Here is a 25788-nt window from a genome sequence, read left to right on the forward strand (position 1 = left end):
GGGCCGGTGTCTCGGGCCCTCGCGGCAGGGCGGGGGTGGGGGGGGGGGTCCTCACCCGCGCCCTTGCCTTTCGCAGTAATTTCTATGCAGTCACCGACCCAGAGCCGAGCGCTCGCTGCCGCCCTGGCTGCTTCCCGGAGGCGCCGCCCGCCCGCCCGCCGGACCTCGCTCCACGACGGCCGCGGCCCCCAGCTCCCGTCTACTACCTACGCCTGTGAGACTGTGAACCTCCCTGAGTGTCCGATCATGTATTTATTTTGGGTCCTTACTCTTTGCACAAAGACGGCAGCACACGTGTGCTTTTTTAGAAAAAGATAAAAAAGGAAAAAAAAAAAAAAAAGGACGTGATGGGAAAAGAAGAGAAACCACCCCACCGCACCTTGTGGTTCTTCGCTGTGCTTGAATGTGTCTCGCCGAGGGAACGAGGCCAGTTGGCTTCGGGGACCTGGCGCCCTCTGAGGGGGGCCGGTCACCCAGGCTGAAACCCACACTCCGAGGCTCCGCCTCTCCGCTTGGACGGGGCGCCGAGGAGGGAAGGACCACGGAGGCCCCGCCGGTGCCTGGGACCACAGGCCCCCCTGGCTAGGTGTTGCGGCCAGGCACGTGACATCCGCCCTTGGGGGTGGCCGACCGGTGGTCTGGGGGGCGGGGGCTCTCCACCCGGCTGATGCCTGTAATCTCTGCATCTTTTTCCCACCACCTGCCTGCCAGCTGACCTGTGAGCAGGAATGGCCGGCGGCCGCCCCTGTCGCCAGAGCTCAGGACGGTGGGCTTCCCTGTGGTCCCCACGCGGCCTGCTCACTGTCCAGAAGAGGGGCCCAAGCGAAGGGAGACGTTGGGCCCCAGGCTGTGGGACTTCCGGAGATCACGTCCTGGCACAGGGGTCCCCCCCATGGTCAGGCTGCCCAGCTGTCCAGTTCCAGGCCCCCCAGGACTGGGATGGGTGTTTGTTTGTTTTTTAAGACAGCGATGCATCTGTGAGTTAAACGATAAGAGAAGAAATTCTTCGTGAAAAACAAAAATTTTCTAGTTTGTCATCTTCAGCAGGGGCAGCCCCTTCCGGGCTCAGAGACCCCACCGTGTCCAGAGGGGACGGTGGGAGCCGACAGCATCGCAGGGTCTGTCCTGCCCCCACACAAATGCACTCCCACCTCTTGAAAGGTGACACAGTGGGGGTGGCTTCCCCCTGCCCACTCTGCCCCCCCCACTGTCTGGCTCGCTCGCTTGGGAGAGCTGGGAGCTGGCTTGGAGCAGAAGCCTCACCTGGAAGAATTTCTCCCAGCCCTGGCCTCCCTGGTGGAGAACCTGCTGATCCAGGAGTTTGATTTTCCGAGTCCCTTGGGAGCTGCATAGTTTGCTGCTCCCTGTGTGGATCCCTCGTCTGCCCTCGTGTCCCCTCACCCGGCTCGCTTTGTGCACCTGGAGGGAGCCTGCTGGCCTGGCTGCTGTCCGCTCCTCCCTGGAGAACCAGGTTGCATGCTAGGGGCTGTCCCCTAGCTGCTGGCACAGGGGCTCCCGGGACGTGCCAGCATGCAGCCCAGGGAAGACAGCCCTCAGACGACCCGTCAGAACAAGCCTGTGGGTGTCCCAGATTAGAAGCAAAACTATGTCCTCTCCCTCTTGCCCAAGGAGCCTTTGTCCAGACCCTGGGAAGCGTCCTCACCTGGATTTCAGACCAGCATCTGTCTGCAGGCCCCCTGGCTGCATGCCACAAGCCGCCGGTCCATCCCTACCCCTTCCCATCAAGGGGATGACGGCGGAGCAGACAGAGGTCCGAAGGTGCATCTCAGACCTTGATGACTAACAAGGACCACTGTGTCACCCGGAAGCCGGTGTCAGAGCCCGTGCCCGGGCACGGATGTGAGTTCTGCGGGGATGACCAGAGCAGCAGGCACTGTCCCGGAGCAGCGCGCCCCGTGTCCAGGGCGCGCTCAGCCACCTGGAGCTTCAGGAGGGAGCGGGGCAGCCCTGCCGGCCCCCTTGGGCTTTCCTGAATCACGGGACAAAGGCATTGCTGGGATGCTGATACAAGAGAAGTTTGCAAGCCTCCTGGATATCATGACGTTTCTATTCTTGTGCAGGCCACTAAGACCCCCTTGGAGACCTGTTTTGTGCTGGTTGCATCCTTTGTCCCTCTTCAGAGAACTGTCACGTGGATGCTAGTGTGGCCTGCAGACTGTGCCGATGGGAGGGGTTTGCTTACTTTCCGGGCAGGGGGCAGGAAGGCAAGACTTTATTTATGATGTGTAGCAAATTCATGGCCTTTCCCAGCTCCCACCCCCACCCAGAGGAAGGCTCTGGACCCAGCCAGCTGTCACCCACCCCCCCACCCCCAGCACAGGAATCTAAATTCCTTCGTGGCGACACCCTGTCTCCCCTCCTGGCTCATCTCTGATGGCTGCAGTCCCTGAGAGCTGAGAGCCTGAGCGCTGGCTGGCAGTCTGTGCAAAAGAAAGGCATTTCCTGAGACTGTCTAGGTGCAACTTCCTGAGAGCCCTCGCTGGCCTCTGTCCAGCCTCGCCCCCTCCCTCCACCACTTGGCTCAGTGCAATACTCCCCTTCCGGTTGGGGTCCCTTGCCATGGTACTGTCGCTGCAGCCCCTGGGTCCGCACTGCGGGTCAACGCCCTCCACCGCCTTTTCTCTGGTGGCTCAGTTGCATCGCCTGCCCCGCCCCCATCTCATTTTTATGGTCGAACTGATTTCAAAACAACGAAACTGCAAACCTCGTGTGTCTTAATTCTCTCAGGGGGTTCCGTGTGCTCAGCCCCTATGGTCTGGTGTGTGACAATCTGGAGCGCGGCCTCATCGGGCACAGAATGCCGTCTCGCTCAAACCCAGAGCCGTGGGCACCTCTGTAACTGTGCAGCCGCTGCTGGCCCCAAATAACATACGCAGCCCTGGGCCCCCGCTCCCCATCCCCGCCACCCTTCCTCCTTTTTACGTTGGAGAGATCTCTCTAATAAATCGGGTAATAAGCATCAGCCCTCGTTCTCTTTGCCTCTGTGCGTGCCGGTGGTCTGCTTGAGAACGTGAGGACTGACTTTGAACGAGAGCAGAAGGAAACCTTGGTAAGATTTAAAATAACAGGAATGGGGCGCCTGATTGGCTCGGTCAGTTGGGCATCCCACTTCGGCTCAGGTCATGATCTCGCAGTCCGTGGGTTCGAGCCCCGCGTCCGGCTCTGTGCTGATAGCTTGGAGCCAGGAGCCTCCTTCAGATTCTGTGTCTCCCTCTGTGCCCCTCCCCTCGTAGCACTCTGTGTCTCAAAAATAAACAAACATTTTAAAAAATTTGTTTTAAATAACAACAGGACCTAGATGCCTTAATAGCCGTGGCCTGCTTGGGGTTCCAGTTCAACTCAGAAAACTTGTATAATTTTCTGACATCAGTGCAGCCCAGTGTAAAAGAACAAACACTCCCCAGAGTTTGTATTCGTTCTGCCAAACTTGCTCAAGTTGAGTAATGCATGGACCCCTTTTATAGCAAAAGTATTTGTCCAGGATTTCCAATCCAAGAAACACTGCTTTGAAAGGTCCCATTTGTAAGCAGGACCTTGGAAATCCAGTTTTAAAATCAGGATGCAGAACGGCTCAGCTCGTTTATAAACTAGACGTGCAGATGAGATGATCTGGAACGTGCTCACCATCACGTCATGTTCAAAGATTAGTATTCAGATACTGTCAAAGATACATGTGCATTTTGAAATTACAAGGCCAGGGGCGCCTGGGTGGCTCAGTCGGTTAAGCATCGGACTTCAGCCCAGGTCATGATCTCTTGGTTTGTGAGTTCGAGCCCCGCGTCGGGCTCTGTGCTGACAGCTCGGAGCCTGGAACCTGCTTTGGATTCTGTGTCTCCTTCTCTCTCTGCCCCTCCCCTCCTCATGCTCTGTCTCTCAATAATAAATAAATGTTAAAAAAAAAAAATTAAAAAAACAAAGTTACAAGGCCAGACCCACCCCCCCAACTTAGTCCACATCCCATGAAAAGCAGGTTTGTTATCAAGAGGTGGTCTTCTGAAAGTCCTCCCCACCAGCAGCCCCACTCTGCGCCTTGGCTCCAAGCACAGCATGCAAAGCTAGCATTTAGGACGATGTCATGAAGTACTCCCAAGACAAACATTTGAAGAGCTTCGAACTAGAATATCAAGGACCATCCTCTGGGGTGGGCTGGGGGAGCTTGGAACAGGACTTCAGGGTCTTCAGGACCTGCCTGCTGTGGTCCAACCTCCTCACGAGTCCAGCAGGGACTCCACCAGCGTGCCCCCCGCCCCCAGCCCATCTGTCCCTGCTCAGAGCCCTCCTGTGACACCCCGGCACCCACAGAACAAAGCTGCACCAACCTAGTTCAGATCCCAGCTCCCTGTTGCCTCGTTGGGGCTGTGGGGGCACTGTTTATTGAAGTGACTTTCCATCTCTGAGCCCCACTTTCACTGTCCGTAAAATGGGTTGACGGTTAATTCGTGGAGTTACCCAAGTTTTTTTTTTTTTTTTAACTTAACCCTTGAAACACATAGGTATTCATTTCGAGCGATGGAAAATGATGGTCGCTCTCAAGGGTCGGCCCAGCCTCAAGGCTCTTCATTCTCCGACCTGGTTTCAGTTCGTCGCCTTCCGTCGCCTTCCGGAGCAGTCTGGACTCAACCGACGACCTCGCAGCTTCACGCCCGCACCGGCTTGAGCCCTCGCTAGCGTGGCTGGCCTCCCCTGGCCCCGCCCCCAGACCACGCCTCCTCCTGATCCCTCCCTGGGGGCCCCGCCCACGTCGGCCCCACTTTCCCTCGGAGCCCATTGTTCTTGGTCCCGCCTCCCCAGGCTCCGCCCCGCTCGCAGTTCCTGGTTCGCTCTGGCTCCGCCCACGGCCCCTAACCCCGCCCCCCACCAAGGCGCGAGGACCCACGTGGGGCTACCCCTAGCACTGCCTAAAGGGCGAGCCCCCAACCCCGGAGACGAAAGTCCGGCAGAAGTCCGTCACGCGGGCCACGTTTGAGGGCAGTGGGGAAGTTACGGGGAGTCGGAGTCCCCTCGGGATGGGGCGGCGAGATAGGTTTCCATCTCCCGGCTCAGGCGCGGACGGGGCAGCCAGGCGCGCGCCGCAGGGGAAGAAGGCCCCCGGCGCAGGCCCCGGATATTTGTGTCAGCGCTGCCGCCACCGTCTCAGCTGATGGGTCGGGACACACGCTCGCGCTCGCGGTCGGCTGGTCGCAGGGGCCGCAGGCAACGGAGCGGGAGTCGGAGCCGAAGTCGGAGCGGGAGCCATGAGCGGCGAGACCGCCGGCGCCGGGACGACGAAGTACGGCGCAGGCGGAGGCGGCAGAGCCGGGAGCGCAGGTAGGGGTCTCTGCGTGAACAGCGCTGAGGATCCGGCTCCCGCCCTCGGGGAGCCAGAGACCCACGGATTAGTCAGAGAGGGCTCCCTGGAGAAGGGGACGTCCGAGTACGAGTCGCAGTTCACCAGGCAGCGAAAGGAAGGCGAGCGGCGTTCCAGGCAGGGCACCTGGTGGTTGGAGGGAACGGAAGGAGCGCAGCGAGCGAGGCGGGACGGGAAGGGGAGTAGGAGACGAGGTCGGAGCGGTAAGAGGAGACCGGATCGTGCAGTTTTGTGTGCCGTGGTGACGGGGTTGGCCGTTACTCGGAGGCAGGTAGGGAGCCATGGGGAGGTTTTTGAGCAGAGCGATGGGGTCTGACTGACTTTGTGGAACTTCCTCCGGTTTTCGCGTGGGAAAGGGACTGAGGAGGCTGGCTGGAATGACAACGGGGAGCGGGGGGAGGAGGAGGAGGATGGTGCAGTTGTCTAGGCAACAGACGGCGGTGGCTGTCAGAGAGGAGGCAGTGGGAGGCTCGGTGGGGAAATGGGTAGGTCTGAGAGGGATTTCATGAGTCGGGGCGGCAACACTTGCTCTTGGAAGTGGGTCTCAGACGAAAGAACTGTTGATGACAGGAGGCAGGACTGGGTTGACTCCTAGGACCTGGGTCTCAGCTTCCACGCGGCCAGCAGCCCCTTTCTTTTGGAAATGGGACACCTGTCCACATTTGACTGGAGTCTCCTCCCGCATAGAGGGACGAGAACGGTGCCAGGGACCAACTTCCAGACCTAGGTCCCGGGATGTGACCCGTGACGTTCAGGCCAGTCCCTGCCCCACTGTGGCCCAAGTTTCCTCAAGATCTCCATGGGGGCTTTCCCAGCATGCCCAGTCTCCCGTCCCTTGGGCCCGTTCACCCCATGGCCAGAGTGGCTGTAATCAGACATGGTTGATTTCCCTCTACATTTGAGAAGGTGGTTTTTCCTTTTTTGAGTCTCCTAAGATCATTGCAAGCCAGGAATTCCAAAAAGTTACAAGCCTGTGGCTCCAAGACTCCATAGCCTGTGAACCAAGAATAGTTTTTACGTTTTTATTATTTTTTTTTCTTTAATGTTTATTGTTGAGAGAGAGAGAGACAGACAGACAGACAAAGGGCGAGCAGGGGAGGGGCAGGAAGAGAGGGAGACACAGATTCTGAAACAAGTTCCAGGCTCTGGGCTGTCAGCACAGAGCCCGATGTGGGGCTCGAACTCAGGAATGGGGAGATCATGACCTGAGCCAAAGTCGGACGCTTAACTGACTGAGCCACCCAGGCGCCCCAGTTTTTACGTATTGAAATGGTGAGGAAGAAGTCAAAAGTAGTATCTCATGACGTGTGGAAATTGTATGAGGTCTCCGAATATATTCGGGTTTTGGCGTGCACAAGTGAAAGTGTATTGGGACCCAGCCATGTCCCTTTGTTCCTGTCTGTGCGGGGCTGCTTCTGCAGTAGGGACAGCACAGTGGTGTCCCAGACCGTCTGGCTCTTTACAGAGAAAGCTTGCTGACCCTGGTTGGGGTCCCTGGTGTTGGTGTTTTCCCCACTGGTTCACGTACAGCAGGAAGCCTTGTCATGCCTGCATGTTTTTCGTTTGCTGTTTTCTGGTGTTTGAGTTACAAGAACCAGCCGTCCTAGGTCCGTAATTCGAGTCGATGTGGTTTATGAAAATTTGACCGAATGCGTAGTCTGCATGTAGGGACTCCCGAGAAATTGGTTTCCAGGGCGTAGGCTTTTTCACCGAGCTTCATAGGTGGGGCATTTAACAAAATAAAGAGATTTGGTTGTTGCTGTACACGTTCAAGGGGCCCTGAGCATTAAAGAATCTATCTCTAGGGCTCGCACATTCCATCCCCTGCCCGGTGTTTTTCCCTGGCTCTTCAGTCCCGAGACGCTTAGTCCAGTTCCCTCTTGCCCAGCTTGCGGGACCAGTGTAGACACCACCTTCCGTAAGCTCTCTCTTGTCGCCTTGGACAGATCAGGTCCTCTGGTTCCTCCACTTAGAGCTTCTGTGCCGTCTGGCCCCAGCCTGCCTCGCTGCCCTCCCTTCCTTCCTCCCTCCCCCCGTTCACGCTCTTCTCCAGCCACATGGGCCTCCACACTGCTTCTTTACACGCCGAGTAAATTCCTGCCCCAGGGCCTTTGCTCTTGCTGTGACTGCTGCCCAGATCACTTTCTCCCTGTAGCCCCCTCCCCCACATCGTCCAGTTGCCTCCTCAGATCTCCATCCACTAACGCTCAGTCACTCTTCTTTGTGACTCGTAGCTCTGCCTAGGGTCACGCTGCGTGTTTATCTGTTGACGTGAGCCTCCCAAAGGCGGGGACCGTGGGTGGCACTGCTGGTCACCGCTGTGTCCCCAGAACCTAGAACAGCGCCTGGCAGAGCAGGTGCTCAGTGAACATCTGTCGAACAAAAGACTGGCAGCGAGCGCACCTTTGCGGGTTCCCTCCCCAGGTCGGGTTCGGACGAACACCGGTGGCGGCGGCGAAGGCGGCAGAGCCAGAGTCCGCTGCCCCCACGCTGGCGCTCACGGGGCCGGTCCTCCCAGTCTGACTCCGATGACGAGCGCCAGGAGCAGCAGCGGGGCCGGTGGGCCCGCCGGCGGCGGACGCGCTCTTGGTCCCCGGGCTCCTCGGCGTCCGGCTCGGCCTCCCCGGACCGCTCCCAGAGCCCTCGGGAGGCGGCGGCGGCCCTGAGCCACCAGCACAGCCTGCAGGAGCGGCTGCGGCTGCGGGAGGAGCGGAAGCAGCAGGAGGAGTTGATGAAGGCCTTCGAGACCCCCGAGGAGAAGCGGGCCCGGCGGCTGGCCAAGAAGGAGGCCAAGGAGAGGAAGAAGCGGGAGAAGATGGGCTGGGGGGAGGAGTACATGGGCTACACCAACACCGACAACCCTTTCGGCGACAACAACCTCCTGGGCACCTTCATCTGGAACAAGGTGAGTCCGGGGCGCGCGGCCCGGGTGGGTCGCTGCCCTCAGGGGTGTCTTCCGTCCGCGCCCGGGTGGGTCGCTGCCCTCAGGGGTGTCTTCCGTCCGCGCACGCGCGCTCACGAGCCCGGCCTCTGGGGCCTTTGCGTCGCTCGCCCAAGGCGGGATTCCGGTTACAGATGCTCCGTGGTCCCCGTCGCCAACACCTCGTTCTCGACGAAAGTTACACACGGTCCCTTACCCGCCAGTCCCGCCTCGCGCTTGTGACTGAGAGCACGGGCGTTCCCTCCCTCCCAGCCCTGGAGGCTGCGCCTCTGCGCCCTGTGCCTCTGTGTCCCGCTTTCTGCCTTCTTCCAAGGACACCAGTCATCAGCTTGGAGACTGTTTAGGTCCCATGTGACCTCGTCTTAACTAATTACACCCGCAGAGACCCTGTTTTAAAGATCTCCACGGGTTCCCGGGCTGGTGAATGGACGGATCTTTTTGGACACAGCTTCACGCTAACCCAGCACCCATTCGTCGTGGGGGGTGAGAGGGGGCAGGGAGAGCCTGGGGGGTGAGAGCAGGCGGCCACGGTCAGATGCCAGGGGTCCGCCGCTCACCGCATGCGCTCCAGGCACCGTCTCTTGCCTTTGTCTTGAACACACAGCCCACCTCGGGGCGCCTGTGCTCGCCATTCCCCGACCCGGGACCCTCCCCACCTCTTTCTCTGGCTGGTTCTTTCTCCTTCCTGAGGATCTCAGCTCACCCGTTCCCGCCTCTGAGGGCCTGCCCGGCCCCCTCGGCCCCACAGGTGCTCTTCCTCTCGGCGCAGCCTCGCCCTCCCTAGCGCTTTACTAGCAAACGTGTGCCGTGCGCCCGCTGGTGCTGGAGGCCGTGTGGGCCCTGGCGGGCGTCAGCGAGCAGGAGAGAGATCCCCGCGGAGCCAGCCGTCTCGTAGAGGAGAGCCTGTCGAGAAGCAGATTAGCAGAGCGTGCAGAGGAGAGAAGGCAGGCAGGTGTCGGGATGCCCTGGCTGTAGTTTGAAATCAGCCAGTCCGGGGCGTGTGGGGGGCTCAGGCGGTTGAGCGTCTAACTTCAGCTCAGGTCACGATCTCACGGCTTGTGAGTTCGTGAGTTCAAGCCCCACGTCGGACTCTCTGCTGTCCTGTGTCTTCCTCTCCCTCTGCCTCTCCCAACTCGTGAGCGTGCATTCCCTTCCTCTCTCTGCCCCTCTCTCTCTCCCCCTCAAACATAAAATAAATAAACATTAAAAGTAGGATAAGTCAAGCCATGAGGCACCTGCGTAGCTCAGCTGGTTGAGCGCCCGACTCCTGATTTCGACCCAGGTCATGATTTCACAGTCGTGAGATCGAGCCCCAAGTAGGCCTCTGCCCTGGGCATGGAGCTCGCTTGAGATTCTCTCCCTCCCTCCCTCCCTCCCTCCCTCCTCCTCCTCCCCGACCCCTCTCCCCCATTTGCGCTCGCTCATCCAAAAATAAAATTAGCGGGCCCAGAGAGGTCTCGTTGCAAAGCTGACATCTAAACACGGGATCTGATCCATAACGTGTGATTCCTGCCAGGCCGTGAGCTCCACAGGGCAAGCTCTGTCCCCAGAGCCTGGCTCACGGTCGGCACTCAGTGAGCGTCAAATGAGCGAGCTTGGTGTGATTTGCACGCGCGTGTGCTCAGACATTTTCCCTAGTGTTTCTTGGAGCCGCAGCGGCCCTGGGGAGTTGGCCCCACGGGAGGCCATCGGCCCCTCCTGTGACAAGCACGTGGAGGGTCGGCCCCCGCTCAGCCTCTGAGGCCTCTGCGGACAGGCCCACGGTTTGGGCAGCACCACGCGCTTGTCCCCCCGTCCCGGGGCCACCGGCTGGCGGAGTGGGCAGGCGCGGTGCCGAGCATCAGCACGTGCTCTGTGCCCGGCCTTGCTCACAGCGCTCTCCGTGAGCCGACTCTCCCTGCCGCGGCTGCCCGATGTCTCCCGCGGTGAGTGACGGAGCATGATTGGAACCGGGCCATCCAGCTTCACGTCCGTGCCCTGGGCTGCCGTTCTGCGTGGCCGTAGGGGTGAGAAGTCCGGTCACCGTTAACGCCTGAGGCGGCAGCCCAGGCTGAGGCTGGGGAGGCCAGGGGGTGGCACAGGCATCAAGGGGTGGCCCCAAACCAGGCAGCGCAGGTGTGTGGGGGGGGGGGGGGCAGGGGCGTCCTCGAACATCCCTCAGAGCCGGGTCGGTGGGGGAGCGCTCATCCGGAAGTGCGGGCTTGGCCCCCGGCTAGGGCAGCAGCTGTGATGTCGGAGTCCTCGAGGGGTCTGCAGACCCTGCGCCCCGAGCGCCCTCCAGGAGGTGAGGACACAGGGAACGAGTGTTTGTTGTGGGGCGTGGTGTCCCAGGGGTCTGTGAGCACGGGGACCGCAGTGCCCCTGCCCGCTCGCATCGGGCGTCGGACCTGCCGAGGGCGTGAGCACCCCGAGCTGGCCCAGCTGGTCATCTGCGTGCGGCAGCCTGGCAGGTCCCGGGTGGGGTGCTCCCGTGAGTGACGCTCGGGGGCCCCCGGGGCGGGCGGCCACCTCCCCGCTGCACGCTACTGCAGGTGCTGCCCGTGCCGGAGGCTGCTCTAAGCGGCCCTGTCACGCTGGTTCTGGGAACGCCAAGGGGGCTGCGTCTTCGGAGGAAGTCAGGGCGCTGTGGCCGCAGGCACGTCGCTCCTCGGGGCCGGACCCCCTTACCTGCAAAGCCGCCGCTCGGCCTGCCGGATCCGCGTCTGGATCTTGGAGAGGGCGGTGCCCGGGAAGGCGGGACGGGGGCGTCTCTGCTCAGCGGGCCTGTGCTTGGCCCTTCCAGGCCCTGGAAAAGAAGGGCATCGGCCACCTGGAGGAGAAGGAGCTGAAGGAGCGGAACAAGAGGATCCAGGAGGACAATCGCCTGGAGCTGCAGAAGGTGGGGCTGCCCTGGCCGGCCTGCAGGGGCCGGGCCTTCCCTCGCGAGGGCCTAAGGCTGGCCCACCCTGGCTTAAGTGAAGGACCGACCCGGTGGGTGGACACAGAAACCCCCGGGCAGGCTGGCTTCAGACACGGTTGGATCCAGGGGTGCGGGCTGCGTCTCCGACAAGCCGTCTCCCTCCACCTCCCCGAGGGCCCCGAGACTTCCGGGCCTTGCTCTCAGACGCCTCCTTCGGGGGGGGTGGGGGGGGGTGGGGGGGGCGGGCGGCAGAGCGGTCTCGGCTGCTCCTGGCTGCCCTGTCTCCAGCAGAAAGAAGCTCCTCGGCCCTAGGGTCCGTCTGAGGTCTCGGGCTTCCCTGGCCAGTCCGCGTCCAGGGCTGGGGCCAGGCCCGGGCTGTAGTCCCACTCCGGACCCCAGGGTCCCCCGTGGCCCCAGAGGGTGCAGGGCAGGCCCCACGAGACCCCCAGCCAGGCCCGTCTGCAGCACCCCACCCTCCCCATGCGCCTGCAGGTGAAGCAGCTGCGGCTGGAGCGGGAGCGGGAGAAGGCCATGCGGGAGCAGGAGCTGGAGATGCTGCAGCGGGAGAAGGAGGCCGAGCACTTCAAGACGTGGGAGGAGCAGGAGGACCACTTCCACCTGCAGCAGGCCAAGCTGCGGTGCGCCCCGCCCCTCGCCCCCACCCGGAGCCCCGTCTGCCCCGGGGCCTTTGCACGGGCCCTTTGCTCCGCTTGCAATCTCCCGCCCTTCGGATTTCCACCCGCTGCCTCCCCGGGGAGTCCCTACGTGCCCCTTGTTGCGTGCACCACTTCCTGTTTGCTCCTCCCTCCAGCCTGTCACTGATGCCCCCCCCCCCCCCATCTCCATCTCCCCCTGTCTCCCGCGTTGAGTTGTGTGCCGAGGAGACCTCCGAATGATCCTTGCTCCGTGTCGTGGTGCCACACGAGCTGAGCGAGGTGCCGGGCCCCTCGCGGTACCGACCGTGGCTCTCCCTCTGCACGCTGCAGCCCGCGGGGCCACGTGCTCATCAGCCCCGTTTACAGACGGGGAACACGAGGTTCCTGGGGGGCAGGGGAACGCCTGAGGCCGCACGGCAGGTGTCTGAGCCTCGGTGGCGCGTGTGCACGAGGAGCCTGCTCCCAGCCCCTCTGTCCTGCTGCCCACCAGCTGCACCAGCCCCTGGGGCTCGGACCTACCTGGTTTCGGGGCTCCCTTGGGGTAGAACAAGTGTCCGTTTCTGACACGCGTCCCCTTGGGTGTGGCACTGATGCTTCAGACCCTCCCCCGCCCCTGGGGGAGCAGATCGTCCACTAGAAGGAGGTGGTTCTCTCTGCCCCTCTGGCCCTGGCCTGTGTCTTCCGACCGCCCAATGCCCCCTCTTCCAGGAAGACCTCCTTGTCCCCCACCCCCTGCAGGCCAGGCTCTTCCCCTGGCGCCCACACGAGCCACCCCCCCACTCCACCCCACCCCCGAAGCAGGGTCTTCAGGAGGTAGGGAGGGGGGGCCTCCTGGGCTCTGACACCACCTCCCTGCTCCCTGGCAGCTCCAAGATCCGCATCCGGGACGGGAGGGCCAAGCCCATCGACCTGCTGGCCAAGTACATCAGCGCCGAGGACGATGACCTGGCCGTGGAGATGCACGAGCCCTACACCTTCCTCAACGGGCTCACCGTGGCCGACATGGAGGACCTGCTGGAGGACATCCAGGTGCCGCCCGGCCCCGCCCCCGCGCCGCCCCCCCCCCCCCCCCCCCCGCACGCCTCACCGCCCCTCACCGCCCCTCCCCGCCCCTCCGTACCTTCCGCCTCCAGGTGTACATGGAGCTGGAGCAGGGCAAGAACGCGGACTTCTGGCGGGACATGACCACCATCACGGAGGACGAGATCGCCAAGCTCCGCAAGCTGGAGGCCTCGGGCAAGGGCCCAGGTAGCCCCGCGCAGCGCGACCGGAGAGCTCCCGCCGTGCTCTTGGGGGGCCCGTATCTGGGCGCCGGCGCGCTGAGAGCTGTCTCAGACCGGGGCTCTCCGCCTGCCTCGGTTTCCCCATCGGGGATCTTCAAGGTCTCTCCGGGAGCCACCAGGGGGCAGTGGCAGGCTGTGGCTCCCCCTCAGGTGGGGGGCTCAGCCCAGGGCGGGGGCTCCCTTCCTTCAAAGATCGCTTAGCGTCTGCGCGGGGCTTCCCGGGAGTGGCGCCAGCAGGGGCCTGTTTTGTTCGGTTTCAGGTTTTTGCCAGAAGCTTGGTGTGTTCGAGGGAGGGCGGCTCCCCACTTGTCCACTTGTGGGGGAAGCCCCTAGAGCCCCGGTCTCTTGAATCTGGTGTTCTTTCCTAATTCGCTTTCCTTTCCCTCCAGAGGGTTCCGCGCAGTGTCCAGGGAGGTGACCCTCGGGGGGTGGGGGAGGGTCGTCCTGGGCCCTGGGCGTACTGAGCAGCGGCCCTGACCCCCCCCCCCCATTGTCAGGAGTCCCCCCCAGTCGTGACAGCCACAGATGTCCCCAGACATCACCTGGTGTCCCCTGGGGGCAGGATCACCCTGGGTGAGACCCCTGTTCTAGAAGCTGATGACCAACCGTGCTCCTCCCTCTTCCACCCCTTCCACCCCCAGGGGCCTCGAGTGCCTGCCCCCCACCCCTCCCCCAGGCCCATGTAACTGCCCTTGTTACTCAGCCCAGGTTGGGGGCACGGCTTCCTCTTAAGAAAAGGAGGAATGTCTTTCGTCATGTTTGTTAAGTGCTGTTTTGTTTCCCTGCGCCCTCTCAGCCAGCACATCCTGCAGTAACTTCTAGAGAAAGAAGGAAATCCTTTGCTCTGGGAAACGTGTGGAGCGATTTCCCTTGGGGGCAGTGAGGCCCTGGGTGTAGGCCTCTGGGCGGAAGGGCCCTGACTGCCACAGGTGTGGCTCTGGGCACAGATCCAGGCCCGGGCCTCCCGCGGAACTGGCGAGGTGGCCAGACCCCTCAGAGGGTCACCTCGGTGACCCCAGGCCTCCTTCCCCCTCATCCCTGTGCACGTCGTCTATCACCCCGCGCTGCCTCCTCACTCTCTCGTGTTGGAGCCCCTCTTTACTACCCCACGTGCCCCTTTCTTGCGCTTTGTCCCCTCGTCGTATGGGACACATCCTCCAGTAAATTGTGGGGGAAGGCAGGAAGTTCTTGGACATCGTGTAGTTCGGGAAACGGGTCACGTCTGTGCTCTGCCAGGTGACGGGGGCGGGGCGCTCCCCAGACACACAAGACACTGACCCACCGGCTGTGGAAGAGTGAGGGCCACCCTGCCGGGGGTCCCCTGCGCCGAGTCCCCCATCGTCTCTTGCCAGCTGCCGATTTGCCCCCTTCTGTGGCCGCTTCCCTTCTCTCAGTGACAGCGGAGGCCCTTCCGTCCACTGTCCCTCCTCCCCTGTCCTGGCTGGGGTCCCAGCTGGCTCCGGGTGTCCTCAGAGATGAGCTTGTGTTTCTGTTTCTCTTTTCGGCCTGATCTCCAATATCGTTCCCGGAGACGCGCAGAGTGCTGTGTGTTGTGGTTGTAAATTCAGTTGGGCTTTTTCTCTCGCCTTTAATGGGAAAGTCTACCTGTACATGGGCGCGCCGCAGTGTGGGTGTTGCGACGGGGGGCCCCGTTACCATTCCCTGTGGGTTCTCCCCAAGCTGCTGTCCCAGAGCCCTCCGTCCCCCGCCTGGACCCAGCCGGGCCCCGCGGGATGCTCGGGCGGCATCTGAACCCGCGACTCGATCTCTACACCGCGGTGTGGCAGAGGGGGCTTGTGGGGGTGTGCACGGGGTGCGACCCTGCCGGCGGGAGGCAGTTTCGGTGCCCTGACGTGTCTGTGTGGTCTGAGACAGGGCTGCCTGGGGCCATCCAGGTGTCGGCAGAGGGGACGAGTGTCTAGATGCTGACTCGGGGGTCCTACGGTGGTTGCCTAGAGGGACTTGGGTCCTTTTTGAGCCCGTCTGCTCCGCTGGAGCCAGTGTGTGGTGGCCGTGGTGTCAGAAGCCGGTTCTTAGCCGGGAGCACGTGTCACTTGCACCCCGCACGTGCCAGAAGCTGCACGCCGAGTTCTCGCAGTGCTAGGAGGCAGCAGTCAGAAGCCCAGCAAGGCCCCTGCCCTGGGGAAGCCACTAATCAGGCATCCAGGCCGAGGGGAGCAACCTGGTGGTCCAGGGAAGGCTTCCCGGTCCACAGGGTTCTCGACTGGTGGGGTCTGGGAGGCAGGCTGGATGAGGAAGAGCATGTTACTGCTGGAAAGCAACATATGTGCAAAGGTCCTGGGGCAGGGCTCAGTGTGTTTGACGAGCAACAAGGAGGCTGCAGGCAGGGTCAGGTGGCACCCAGCCCTGCCTTCAGGGGCTTCTCAGTCTGGAGCCGGGGCATGTCCCTGTGTCCCCAGCTAAATCTGGATGGGACCGAGAAGGGGCAGGCTTGCCTTCCCGGGGCAGTGTCAGGATTTCCCGCAGTGCCTGGGAAAGGAGCTGCTCTCCTTACTAGGGAAAACTGAGGTCCAGAGAGGGTGAACTATTTACCCAAGATGACACAGCTGAGAGTAACAGGGCAAAATCCGAACTCCTGGGAGTCTGGCTGGCGGGCGATCCGTCCCTCCTCGCTCTTCCAATGTGGGTGGGGGCGCAGTGGTGGCTGGGAGTTGGCAGAGCCGGATGCCAGGCTGAGAAATGTCCGCCCAGCAACCCCAGCCCCACTCAGAACCTTCCCGACTAGGGTCCGCGGCCCGGTGCCAGCTCCGTGTTAGCAGGGTCTAGCCAGGGTCAGGGGGAGGAGCCGTGTGGGCCAAGGGAAGGTCGGGAGCCCTGCCACCGCCCCCTCCCCCCGCTGAGCGTCCCCCCCCCCCCCCCCGCAGGTGAGCGGCGAGAAGGGGTCAACGCCTCGGTCAGCTCTGACGTGCAGTCGGTCTTCAAGGGGAAGACGTACGGCCAGCTGCACGTCATCTTCCAGGGCATCGAGGGCAAGATCCGGGCCGGGGGCCCCAACCTGGACATGGGCTACTGGGAGAGCCTGCTGCAGCAGCTTCGAGCCCACATGGCGCGCGCCAGGTCAGCGTCACGCCGGCGTCACTGACGCCGGGGGCCCCGGGGAGCCGCTGCGGCCCTCTGGACACGCACGCTGTGGGCGGGGCCTGCGCAGGAGGTGGGGGGGGGGGGTCAGCTGGCATCACGCGGGCCCCAGGCCCCCTGTTCCCTGTACACACCCCCCCCACCCCCGCGCGCCTTCTGCCCACTGCACACCCTCCGTGTACAGACTCTCAGCGTGTTTGGCCGCGCTGTGTAAACACGGCCGTGTGTGCTGCTAACTGCGGCGGCGTCTCTAAGTTTATTCTCCTCGCCGCCGCCCCTGCCCCCGCGTCCCGTGTGCCGTTCAGCCCGGCTCGGTGGCTCGCGAGGCGCACGAGTCCCCCGAATCCCCCGTTCAGGGACTCGGTCCTCCCAGCAGGGTCTGTGGCCTTGAGTCCCAAACCCGGACCCAGACGCCCCTCCCCACCCCCACCCTCCACAGCCCTGGCCTGGGGAGGGGGGGGGAAGGCGGTGCTGCTGCTCCCCCAGGCTCCAGGTCCTCTCTCTGAGCGAAAGGGGGTTATGAGATCGGCGGGCGGGAGAGGGGGGGGGGACACAGGGCCCCGGGCGTGGGGGTGACCGCGGCCGGCGTTGCAGGCTCCGCGAGCGGCACCAGGACGTGCTGCGGCAGAAGCTGTACAAGCTGAAGCAGGAGCAGGGTGTGGAGAGCGAGCCTCTGTTCCCCATCCTCAAGCAGGAGCCCCCGTCGCCCGGCCACAGGTAGGTCGCCGGAGGTCCCCCCTCCGCCCCGCAGCCGCAGCCCCGCCCCCCGCGACCTCCCCGCGGCCCGCCCCGCCCGACGCCATCCCTCCCGTCTCGTCTCGTCTCCTCCGCAGCCTGGAGCCTGAGGACCCTGCCCCGACCCCACCCGGGCCCTCCTCCTCCTCCTCGGAGGGGGGCTCGGGGGAGCCGGAGGCGGAAGGGGCGGCCCCCGCGGAGGGCGAGGCGGACGGGGAGGCTGTGCTCATGGAGGAGGACCTGATCCAGCAGAGCCTGGACGACTACGACGCGGGCAAGTACAGCCCCCGGCTGCTCACGGCCCACGAGCTGCCGCTGGACGCGCACGTGCTGGAGCCCGACGAGGACCAGCAGCGCCTGCAGCTGTCCCGGCAGCAGCTCCAGGTCACAGGTGAGGGCCGTGCGGGGAGACGCGTCCCCGAGCCCCTGGGGGGGCCCTGGGCCCGCACACAGAGGTCCCGCCCCCCCCCGCCCCCTTCCGGTCTCAGGGTGGGGTGGGGACACACGCCGTCGGTGCCCCCGCCCAGGGGGGCCCGCTGTCGGCGACCAGGTCGGGGCCGGGAGGGGCGGCTGACGCGCGCCCTGCCCGCAGGGGACGCGAGCGAGAGCGCGGAGGACATCTTCTTCCGGCGGGCCAAGGAGGGCATGGGCCAGGACGAGGCGCAGTTCAGCGTGGAGATGCCGCTGACCGGCAAGGCCTACCTGTGGGCCGACAAGTACCGGCCGCGCAAGCCCCGCTTCTTCAACCGCGTGCACACGGGCTTCGAGTGGAACAAGTACAACCAGACGCACTACGACTTCGACAACCCGCCGCCCAAGATCGTGCAGGGCTACAAGTTCAACATCTTCTACCCCGACCTCATCGACAAGCGCTCCACGCCCGAGTACTTCCTGGAGGCCTGCGCCGACAACAAGGACTTCGCCACCCTGCGCTTCCACGCGGGGCCGCCCTACGAGGACATCGCCTTCAAGATCGTCAACCGCGAGTGGGAGTACTCCCACCGCCACGGCTTCCGCTGCCAGTTCGCCAACGGCATCTTCCAGCTCTGGTTCCACTTCAAGCGCTACCGCTACCGCCGGTGACGGCCGGGGCCCCTCCCGGACTGGCCGCCACCTCTCCCCGGGCCCTCCCCGCGCCCACGCCCGCCTTCCCCGGGGGAGCGCGCCTGGGACAGCGGCAGGCGGGCCGGCCAGGCCGGCCCGGGGTCCTCACACGCAGGACGGGTCGGGGGAACTGAGGCCCGAGCCCTGCCCCCACGGCACCTGCCGTGGGCTGGGGGTGCCAGGCCTCGGGGGGGGGGGGGGGGGGGGGGCGGGCGCGAGTCCTGTGCGGCTCCGGGACCCCGCCCCCCTCCACCCCCGCACTCTGGTCCCCCATCCGGCCCCGCCCCGGTGCTGGCGCGGGTCAGGCCTCCCCGGCCTCTGTGCGTGCCACGGGTCAGGCCTCCCCGGCCTCTGTGCGTGCCGCTGCGGTGCCCCCCCCCCCATCTGGCCCGGGTGCCCCCCACCCCCCGCCCACGATCCTCTCCCGGCCACCACGGAGCTGCCTCCGCGTTTCTGCGGGCCTGACAGGTGCGGCCGCGGCTGGGTCACACGCTGCCAGCGGTGGGGGAGGGGGCGCCCCAGGAACGTTTCTTGCATCGTTTTGTTACAGAGACGTCTCCGTGGGAAGGGGGGCCAGCCCCACCTGGGCTCCTCGGCCGGCCCACCCGGACGCCCCGGAAAGATTTTAGGTTGTTTCTCTAAAACGACTTTTTTTAAGGTGTGGGGAAATACCTTATTTTCACTTAATTGGCCTATTCACGGAGTTGCATGTTTTTTTAATAAACACTTTATTTTAGAGTACTTCTAGATTTTCAGAAGCTCTGCAGACCGGCGCCCCGCCCCTCAGCCAGCAGTCTGGCCGGTAACGTCCTGGGGAGCCACGGCGGGCGCGTCGCAACCGAGGCACTCAGCACAGCTAGGGAGACCTTTTCTTGGTTAATTTTTTAGTTTTTAACTGTTGGCTTTATTGTTTTTGGGAGAGTGCGAGACAATCCCAAGCAGGCTCTGAGCTGTCAGCACAGAGCCCGATGCTGGGCCCAAAGTCCCAGGCGCCCTGAGAAAGACCTTTTAAAAACAACCATGACACTTCAAAATAGTCAGCAGCAGTAGCCCCTCAGGAAGCTTCTGGAAGTCCACAGGCCTTCTCGCCCCTGCCCTTCCCACAAGGAGCCGATGCTGGAAGAGGAGTAGCTGCCCTCCCAGGCCCCAGGGGATGACGGCGACGTCTGTGGTGTGGTCACCACGGTGGGGGTGAGGGTGGAGGGATGCTGTTTAGTACCTACCCACCCCCCACGACAGGGAGGCATCTGGCCCGGGGTCCACAGCCAAGATGGACCCTCCCCAGGCCGCCGGTCACTCCCAGCTCTGCCCTCACACAAGGTTGCTGGGCAGCACGGTGTGTTGGCTCAGCCCGGAGGTGCGTCTGGTCAAGGGGCCTCCGAGCCGCAGACCCCGGCCCGCCCAAACCATGGTCCGCGGTGAGGAGCACCCGTTGTGGCATCATATGGGGCACGGCTGTGCCCTTCAGACCCCCTGGCAGACGACATCACTTGACCGTCAAAGCGACCTCAGAATCTCCTTTGGATCTAGGCGGTTGGCACCAGCTGGTTCCTGGCGGGTGCCGCTGTCCCTGAGGTCGCGACAGGCCCCTGGGAGCAGGGCTGAGTGGGGCGGGCCCAGGAGGCACTCTGGCCCCAGCTGGCTGCCTGCTCACAGGACGCCTAAGGCCTTTAACGGGCGCCATCCGGACCCCCGCCTGGCTCCATGGGAGGGCGCGCGCTTCTGTCCTTACGAGGCCGCCCGCATCCTCATCCTCGGGCCTGGAAAGCAGCGGTCAGGGTTAGAATCCGGGTTTCTGCAGCTTGGAGAATCCCACCTCCCGGGCCACTGCCCATGTCCTGGCATCAGTTTCTCGCATCTGCTCCCCCGAGAGTCCCAGCCCCTCACACCCCCCTCTGCAGTCCTGGCGGGGTGACGACCCGGCCCTGGGGGGGAGATGGCTGCACTAGGAGGGAGAACGGAGTGGCCATCCCCCCGCCCCCTCCCGACCTGTGGGAGCTTAGAGCCAGGAGCCCCCCGGGGGAGGGAGGAGGGCTGGGCTCAGACACCCCCAGCTCGAGGTATGGCTACGGCCGGGGGCAGGCAGTGGGTCTGGGGGACCCCGGAAGGAACACGAGACTTTCCGGAGAAGGGGCACAGGCGCGGGGCAGGAAGGGGCTGCAGGTGAGCCCAGGGCAGGGCCACAGCCCAGGCCCTGGACTCCTCCCCGGGGCACTGGGGAGCCACAGCCGGTGAGTGAGTGAGCCGGACAGGGCCACGCGCTGGGGGTCAGGGAGGCGCTTCGGGCAGACGGGAGGCACCGCGGCCCCCACCCTGGCCCAGGGTCCACCCGGGGCGTTAAGCTGCCCCCACCCCCCACCGGGTCGTTTTCCGCCCTTGGCTGTGGAGGCTAAGAATAGGCACTCCCTTCCTGGCCCCCACCGGAAGCCACAGCCACGGGGGGCACATCCTGAGCCTGGCCTCGTTCCCACCGTCCGTCCGCTCCCCCCAGGCCATCTCCGCCCCTCCCGGGCCTCCCTAGCTGACTGAGCAGGGTGGGGTCGGGGAGGCAGGGAGGACAGGAGGCGGTGGAAGTCACAGCTCATGTTCCAATCCCACCCACACGCGGCGGTGGACACATCATTTCTTCCCTCCGGACCTCAGTTTCCCCATCTTTTTTGTTTGTTCTTAAGATTTTTTTTTAACGTAAGCTCTACACCTAACTGGGGCTCGAACTCACAACCCTGAGACCAAGAGAGTTGCGCGCTGCACCCACGGAGCCAGCCGGGCACGCCCCCCCCCCCCCCCCCCGGTCTTTCCCCGTCTTCACAACGAGCGTCTCTCCCCGCCGTGGCCCGTTCCCAGAAGGGACGTTGCCCTTGTTATCTCGGGCCAGAGGAAGTGGGGAGAGGACAGCCTCCCTCCAGCCCTGCGCCACAGCCGCTGCATCACATCTGCCTCGCGATTCCCAGAAGCCGCATGCTCGGCCTCGTCTCTGAAGTTTTAAACGGGGAGTGTCTGTCGCCACCGTGTCTCTCAGACTTGGCGAACTCCTGCCCATCCTACAAAGCCCCAGCCCTGACCCTCCCCTTCCTGGCTCACCTCTGGGCCCTGCCTGACCACAGAAGGTGGTCTTTCTTTGTCCATCCTTGGGGGGGCATCCTCGAGGGCAGGTCCGACTCCACATTGTCCTGCCACAGGGGCCAGGACACAGAATTGCACTGGAAGAGGGTTGGAGGGTAGGCTTTACGGGGTGGGGGGAGTCCTCTGAGCCAGGGCTCTGCCCGAGGCCGGGGTTGGGAGTTGGGGACATCCCCTACCGAGGAGGATTAGAGCTAATGGGCTCACCGCCTCAGGGCCTCAGACAATGGGCTAGGGCAGGGGAGGGGCCTTCTGGAAGGATGCTGGCTGTGAGTAAAGGCTTGGAGGCCGGAAGGATGGTGGAGGGGCAGCCAGAGAAGGGGTGTCAGACACGCAGGGGAGGGCGGGAGCACGTGGTCCTCACTCAGAGCCTGACCTCAGGCGACCCTCCCGGACCCCCAAGCACCGGGTGGGGCAGAGTCAAGGCCAAACCGGTCAGTCCTGGCCCACTCGGGGTCTAACGTGGGGCCAGTGAGGCCCAGGGGATCCCTCCACGCCCAAGTCCTGCCCTGCACGCAGCTTCAAGGGCTCCCGGACCCCCTTCACCCACCTAAAGACCGCCTAGCACAGGCCCGTGCTGTAGCCGTCCCCAGCCTGGTCACCCTCTGTTTTTGTGGCTGAGGAGACTGGCCCAGAGCCCTGGGTCTGGGGGGGGGGGGGGGGGTCTTCAAAAGGAAGTGGACCCTGCCCGGGAGCCCACGCCTCATCCTCCCGTCAGTCCTGAGGGCACCGGGCCGACAGCCTTTCCCACCTGACACCGGGGTGGGGGGTGGAGGCCAGGGGGAAACGGACCCCTCATTGCAGGCGGCCCTCCAGGGGCGGTCGCCTTCGCCGGTTTCACTGCCATCTCCAAGCCTTTGTCCTCACAGGACCCTCCCCCGGAATGCGACGACCCACCACGTCCCACCGACCTGCTCCAGGAAAGCCTGGCTCAGCAGGACGCCCGTCCTCCCCTCTAAACAGACCCCCCCCCGCCCCCCGCATTGATTAGGTACCTACTGTGTGCCAGGCCCAGCCCCACCAGGTTCACCGGCTTAGAGCCCTGGGCCCCTCGGGGCCTGATTCTGCCGGGGGGGGGGGGGGGGGGGAGGGGGACGCCCGGCCCCTCCCGATCTCGGGTGCTGCCTAGATGGTGAATAACGCGGGGTCTGGCTGCAGAAGTGCCAAGAGGGCGCCCAGCTGGGGCGGGCCCAGGCTACAGTCCCCCGAGAGGGCCCCGGCCACCGCATCCCTGTCCCTGAGTCCAGGGGGCCGAGCCGGGTGCCCAACGGGCTGGGGCGCGCCCCCTGACCCCCATCAGCCAGGCCAAGCCTGAGGGGCGTGGCCAGCGCCAGGGGGAGGGGCCGGTGAGAGACGCAGGAGAGACAGACAGGGACCGACAGGGCGCGGGCCGCTGCGCGGAGCCCCCATCCTGGGCTATTTTTAGCCCCCGCGGACCCCGCTTCCAGGCGGGGAGGACTCGTCGCCCCTCCTCCAGCCCCGGAGGACCTCGCGCAGCCGGGCGTCCTGAGCTGCCGCGCCCTCCATCCGTGCCCTGCGGAAACGGGGCAGCGCCGGGGTCCTCTGTGCGTCCCGCCCCCGGCCGTGACTCGGTTTCCCCGGGGACCCCGGGAGGCCCGACCGCCCTGCTCCCCGCTCCGCCCTCCCCGGCCTGAGCCCGACACCCGCACGTCGCCCAGCCGGGCTGTGCGACAGGGGCGACCCCAGCGCAGGCCACGGATCGTCGTCTCCAGGTGAGGCCGGCCCGCCAGGTTAGGGGCGCGGCGTGAGCGCGGGCAGGATGTGTCCGGCGGCCCGCCCCGCTGTGGGTGTGTCCCCCCCGTCCGCCGGTCGCCAGGTGCTAGGTGTCCCCGGGCGGTGCCGAGACCGGGTCTGCGACCGGAGTGTGCCGTCGTGCCCCTGCTGTCCGCCCGGGGCCTGTCCCGGTGTGGCCCACGACGTGCCTCTGTGTTTCCCTGGGAGCCTGCGGGGCCGCTCAGGGTCCTTCGGCGCCGCAGGGAGGGTGCAAGGCGCTGGGCGTGGCTGCGAGCCCGTGTCTGTGCGTGTGTGGCCGGTCTCAGCCCACGTCGGGACCATCCCTGTAACTCAGTGCCCATCCTCAACCACGGCCAAGGGCCCCCAGGCCTGTCCCCTCACCTCACACCTGCCCTCTTGTGCAGGTGAGTGGCGAGCCCTGGAGAGCACCCACTGTACAGATAAGGAAACTGAGGCTCACGGGGGGGGGGGGGGGGGCCCTTGAGTCAGGGCGGAGTCTGGGCTCAGACCTAGTGGGGCAGAGGCTGGCAGCCCCACTTTGCACCCTCTGGGGTGGGGGTCGGGTTGGTGTCACAAACAGGAAAAGGTCCCGGAAATTAAGCCTCATGATGTGGTGAGGGGAGGTGGGGCAGGCCTGGGGGCTGACATTTGTGTGCGGTGTCTGTGGAGAGGTCCACACCCATGGGCCTGCGAGCCTGCGTCAGGCCCCAGGCTGGCCTGGTCCCTGAAAAGGTGACACCGTTGGTCACCTGGACGGCGCTCAGAGCACTTAGCAAATGTGCTGGGGCCACCTCAGGGCTGCCCCCGTGCGCCTGGCTGGCCAGGAGCCGACCTCTGAGCTCCCGCAGGGCAGGGAAGGCTCCCCGGCAGGGAGGGGCCTGGGTGGGAGCAGGTCGGGCCCAGAAAATCAGCCGGAATGCCAGCAGGCGGCTCAGTGTCGTGGGTCTCCCCGCTTCACAGAGGAGGGGACACTGAGGCTTGGCACAGTTTACCGCCCCCCCCCCCCCAGCCTGGGACTCCGGCGAGCCGGTCAGAGGTCAGCGTAGCCCCTGCGGGAGTCTGGGTGAGCCTGGGCGCGGGGACAGAGGGCCTCGCAAGCCATGGAGTCGGGGGAGAGGGGGAGAGACGTGTTGAGAGATGGCTGGCTCGGCGGACAGGAGGGGGTGGGGGAGGAGAGCCAGGGACCGACCCACAGGCAGAGGAGGGGCCTGGCGCTTGGGAACCGGAGATCGCATTCCGCAGGGGGCTGGGCATGGGAGGCCTGGTGCCTGAGGCTCTGGGGCAGCTGGAAGGAGCCGCCAGGCCTCACCCAGGTGGGCTGACGACGCCCCCGGGGCGGGCCGGCAGTCCTCCAGGGAGGAGCCAGGAGCTGAGACGGAAGTTCTGGACCCAGGACCCAGCCACGTTCCCATCAAAGCTCTAGAACCTCATTCCAGAGCCCTGGTCCTTCAAAGCCAAACCTCCCCGCTCTTGGGCCACGGAATCCTGAGTCTGTCTAGCGGCTCTGGGCGCCAGGCCTCCCCGCGAGGCACAGAAAGGAGGATGGGTTCCCCCGAGGGCCACACGGTGCTGATTGTGGACCTCGGGCTATGGCGAGGACAGGGCCCTGCCGTCCCCTCCCAGCCCGTCTGGGGGTGGGGGTGGGGGGAGGGGAAGGGAGGCTTTGCCAGGTGCCCCTGCGGGCTGGCGTGGTTGCCTGGGGAACTCGGGAAGGCAGCTGTCACCAGGACCTGTCCCCGAGGGGACTGGAAACCAGAGGCTGTGGCCAGGGGGAGTCAGGCCAGGTTCCAGCCTCCCCCTGGGGCCAAGAGCTCTGGGTCACAGGTTTGTTCCCAGACGCGGGAGGCGTGAGGCGGTCTCCGGGTGAATCAGCAGTCGAATCGGCAGTTCACGGAGCCTCCCACGGGGGCTGGCGCTGTGGGCCCAGGAGGAGCCCCTAGCTCACGGTCACTCCAGCCTGGGGTTAGGTCAGTGGTCGCAGGCACAGCCCAAGTCCCCGGGAATGTCCCGCAACGGTGCATTCCAGCTCTGGAGGGAGAGAGTGCCCCGTCCCGAGGGGAATCCAAATGCAGGCCAAATCTGTGACGGCAGAGCGCGCACCCCTGCCCTGCCGCGGAGGGGAAGGTTGCGGGTCACTGCGGAGAGCCCCCCCCCCCCCCCCGCCGTGCTGCCCCCGCACCTCTCCCGGGGCCTCAGTGTTCCCACCGGAGGCCCCACCCCACTGCCGAGGAGGGAAACTCCGTGCGCGTGTCAGGAGCTGGGTAAGGAGTCGCTGAGCAGAGGGACCAGGCCAGCACAGCAGGGAACACGTGGGAAGGTGGCCACGGCCACCACCCTGAGGGCACCCACGAGGCCCTGAGCCCTGTACTCGGACCCACTCGTTCCCGTCATCAGGCCCCTTACAGGAAGGGACGAGGCGTGCGACTAGACCAGAGTCAGTGAGAGGGTAGGCAGCGAGGCCTGGACCCCAGGCCAATCTGACCCACTTGTAGGAAATGCTATCCCTTGGGGGCGCCCGGGTGGCTCAGTCGGTTGAGCGCCCGACTTCGGCTCAGGTCATGATCTCACAGTTTGTAGGTTCGAGCCCCGCGTCGGGCTCTGCGCTGACAGCCCGGAGCCTGCTTCGGATTCTGTGTCTCCCTCTCTCTCTGCCCCTCCCCTGCTCATGCTCTGTCTCTCTCAAAAATATTTAAAAATTAACAAAAAAAAAAGAAAGAAAATCCTATCCCTTAAAGGAAATCTCCACCCCACGCCCCCCCATCTGGTTATTGGCAAGGCTTCGAATCGTTTACACGCATTTATCCCTAACAAGACCTGGGTTTACACCT

The 25788-nt window shown here is 64.5% G+C and overlaps 3 protein-coding genes across 7 annotated transcripts in view; all 3 read left to right on the plus strand.

Annotated features, from left to right (window-relative positions):
* PIP5K1C (phosphatidylinositol-4-phosphate 5-kinase type 1 gamma) overlaps positions 1-2983 on the plus strand; it is a 49274-nt gene extending 46291 nt beyond the window's left edge. For all 5 annotated transcript variants that reach the window (XM_027049228.2, XM_053220114.1, XM_053220116.1 and 2 more), the window contains one exon: positions 77-2983. In XM_027049228.2, the coding sequence (XP_026905029.1) occupies positions 77-79 (3 nt within the window). In that variant the 3' untranslated portion in view covers positions 80-2983. The remainder of the gene's footprint in view (positions 1-76) is intronic.
* Positions 2984-5112: 2129 nt separating this feature from the next.
* CACTIN (cactin, spliceosome C complex subunit) lies at positions 5113-18290 on the plus strand. Its single transcript, XM_027049223.2, has 10 exons — positions 5113-5328; positions 7793-8273; positions 11092-11187; positions 11701-11846; positions 12731-12893; positions 12998-13112; positions 16033-16225; positions 16841-16963; positions 17080-17372; positions 17574-18290. The coding sequence occupies exons 1-10, from the start codon at positions 5162-5164 to the stop codon at positions 18062-18064; spliced, it is 2268 nt and encodes a 755-aa protein (XP_026905024.1). The 5' UTR covers positions 5113-5161; the 3' UTR covers positions 18065-18290.
* Positions 18291-21501: 3211 nt separating this feature from the next.
* Positions 21502-24384, plus strand: LOC128315004 (translation initiation factor IF-2-like). Its single transcript, XM_053220311.1, has 3 exons — positions 21502-21639; positions 22565-22938; positions 23921-24384. The coding sequence occupies exons 1-3, from the start codon at positions 21502-21504 to the stop codon at positions 24381-24383; spliced, it is 975 nt and encodes a 324-aa protein (XP_053076286.1). The 3' UTR covers position 24384.
* The last annotated feature ends 1404 nt before the right edge of the window (positions 24385-25788 follow it).

Source organism: Acinonyx jubatus, chromosome A2, assembly GCF_027475565.1.
Source record: "Acinonyx jubatus isolate Ajub_Pintada_27869175 chromosome A2, VMU_Ajub_asm_v1.0, whole genome shotgun sequence".
Classification (NCBI taxonomy): Eukaryota; Metazoa; Chordata; class Mammalia; order Carnivora; family Felidae; genus Acinonyx; species Acinonyx jubatus.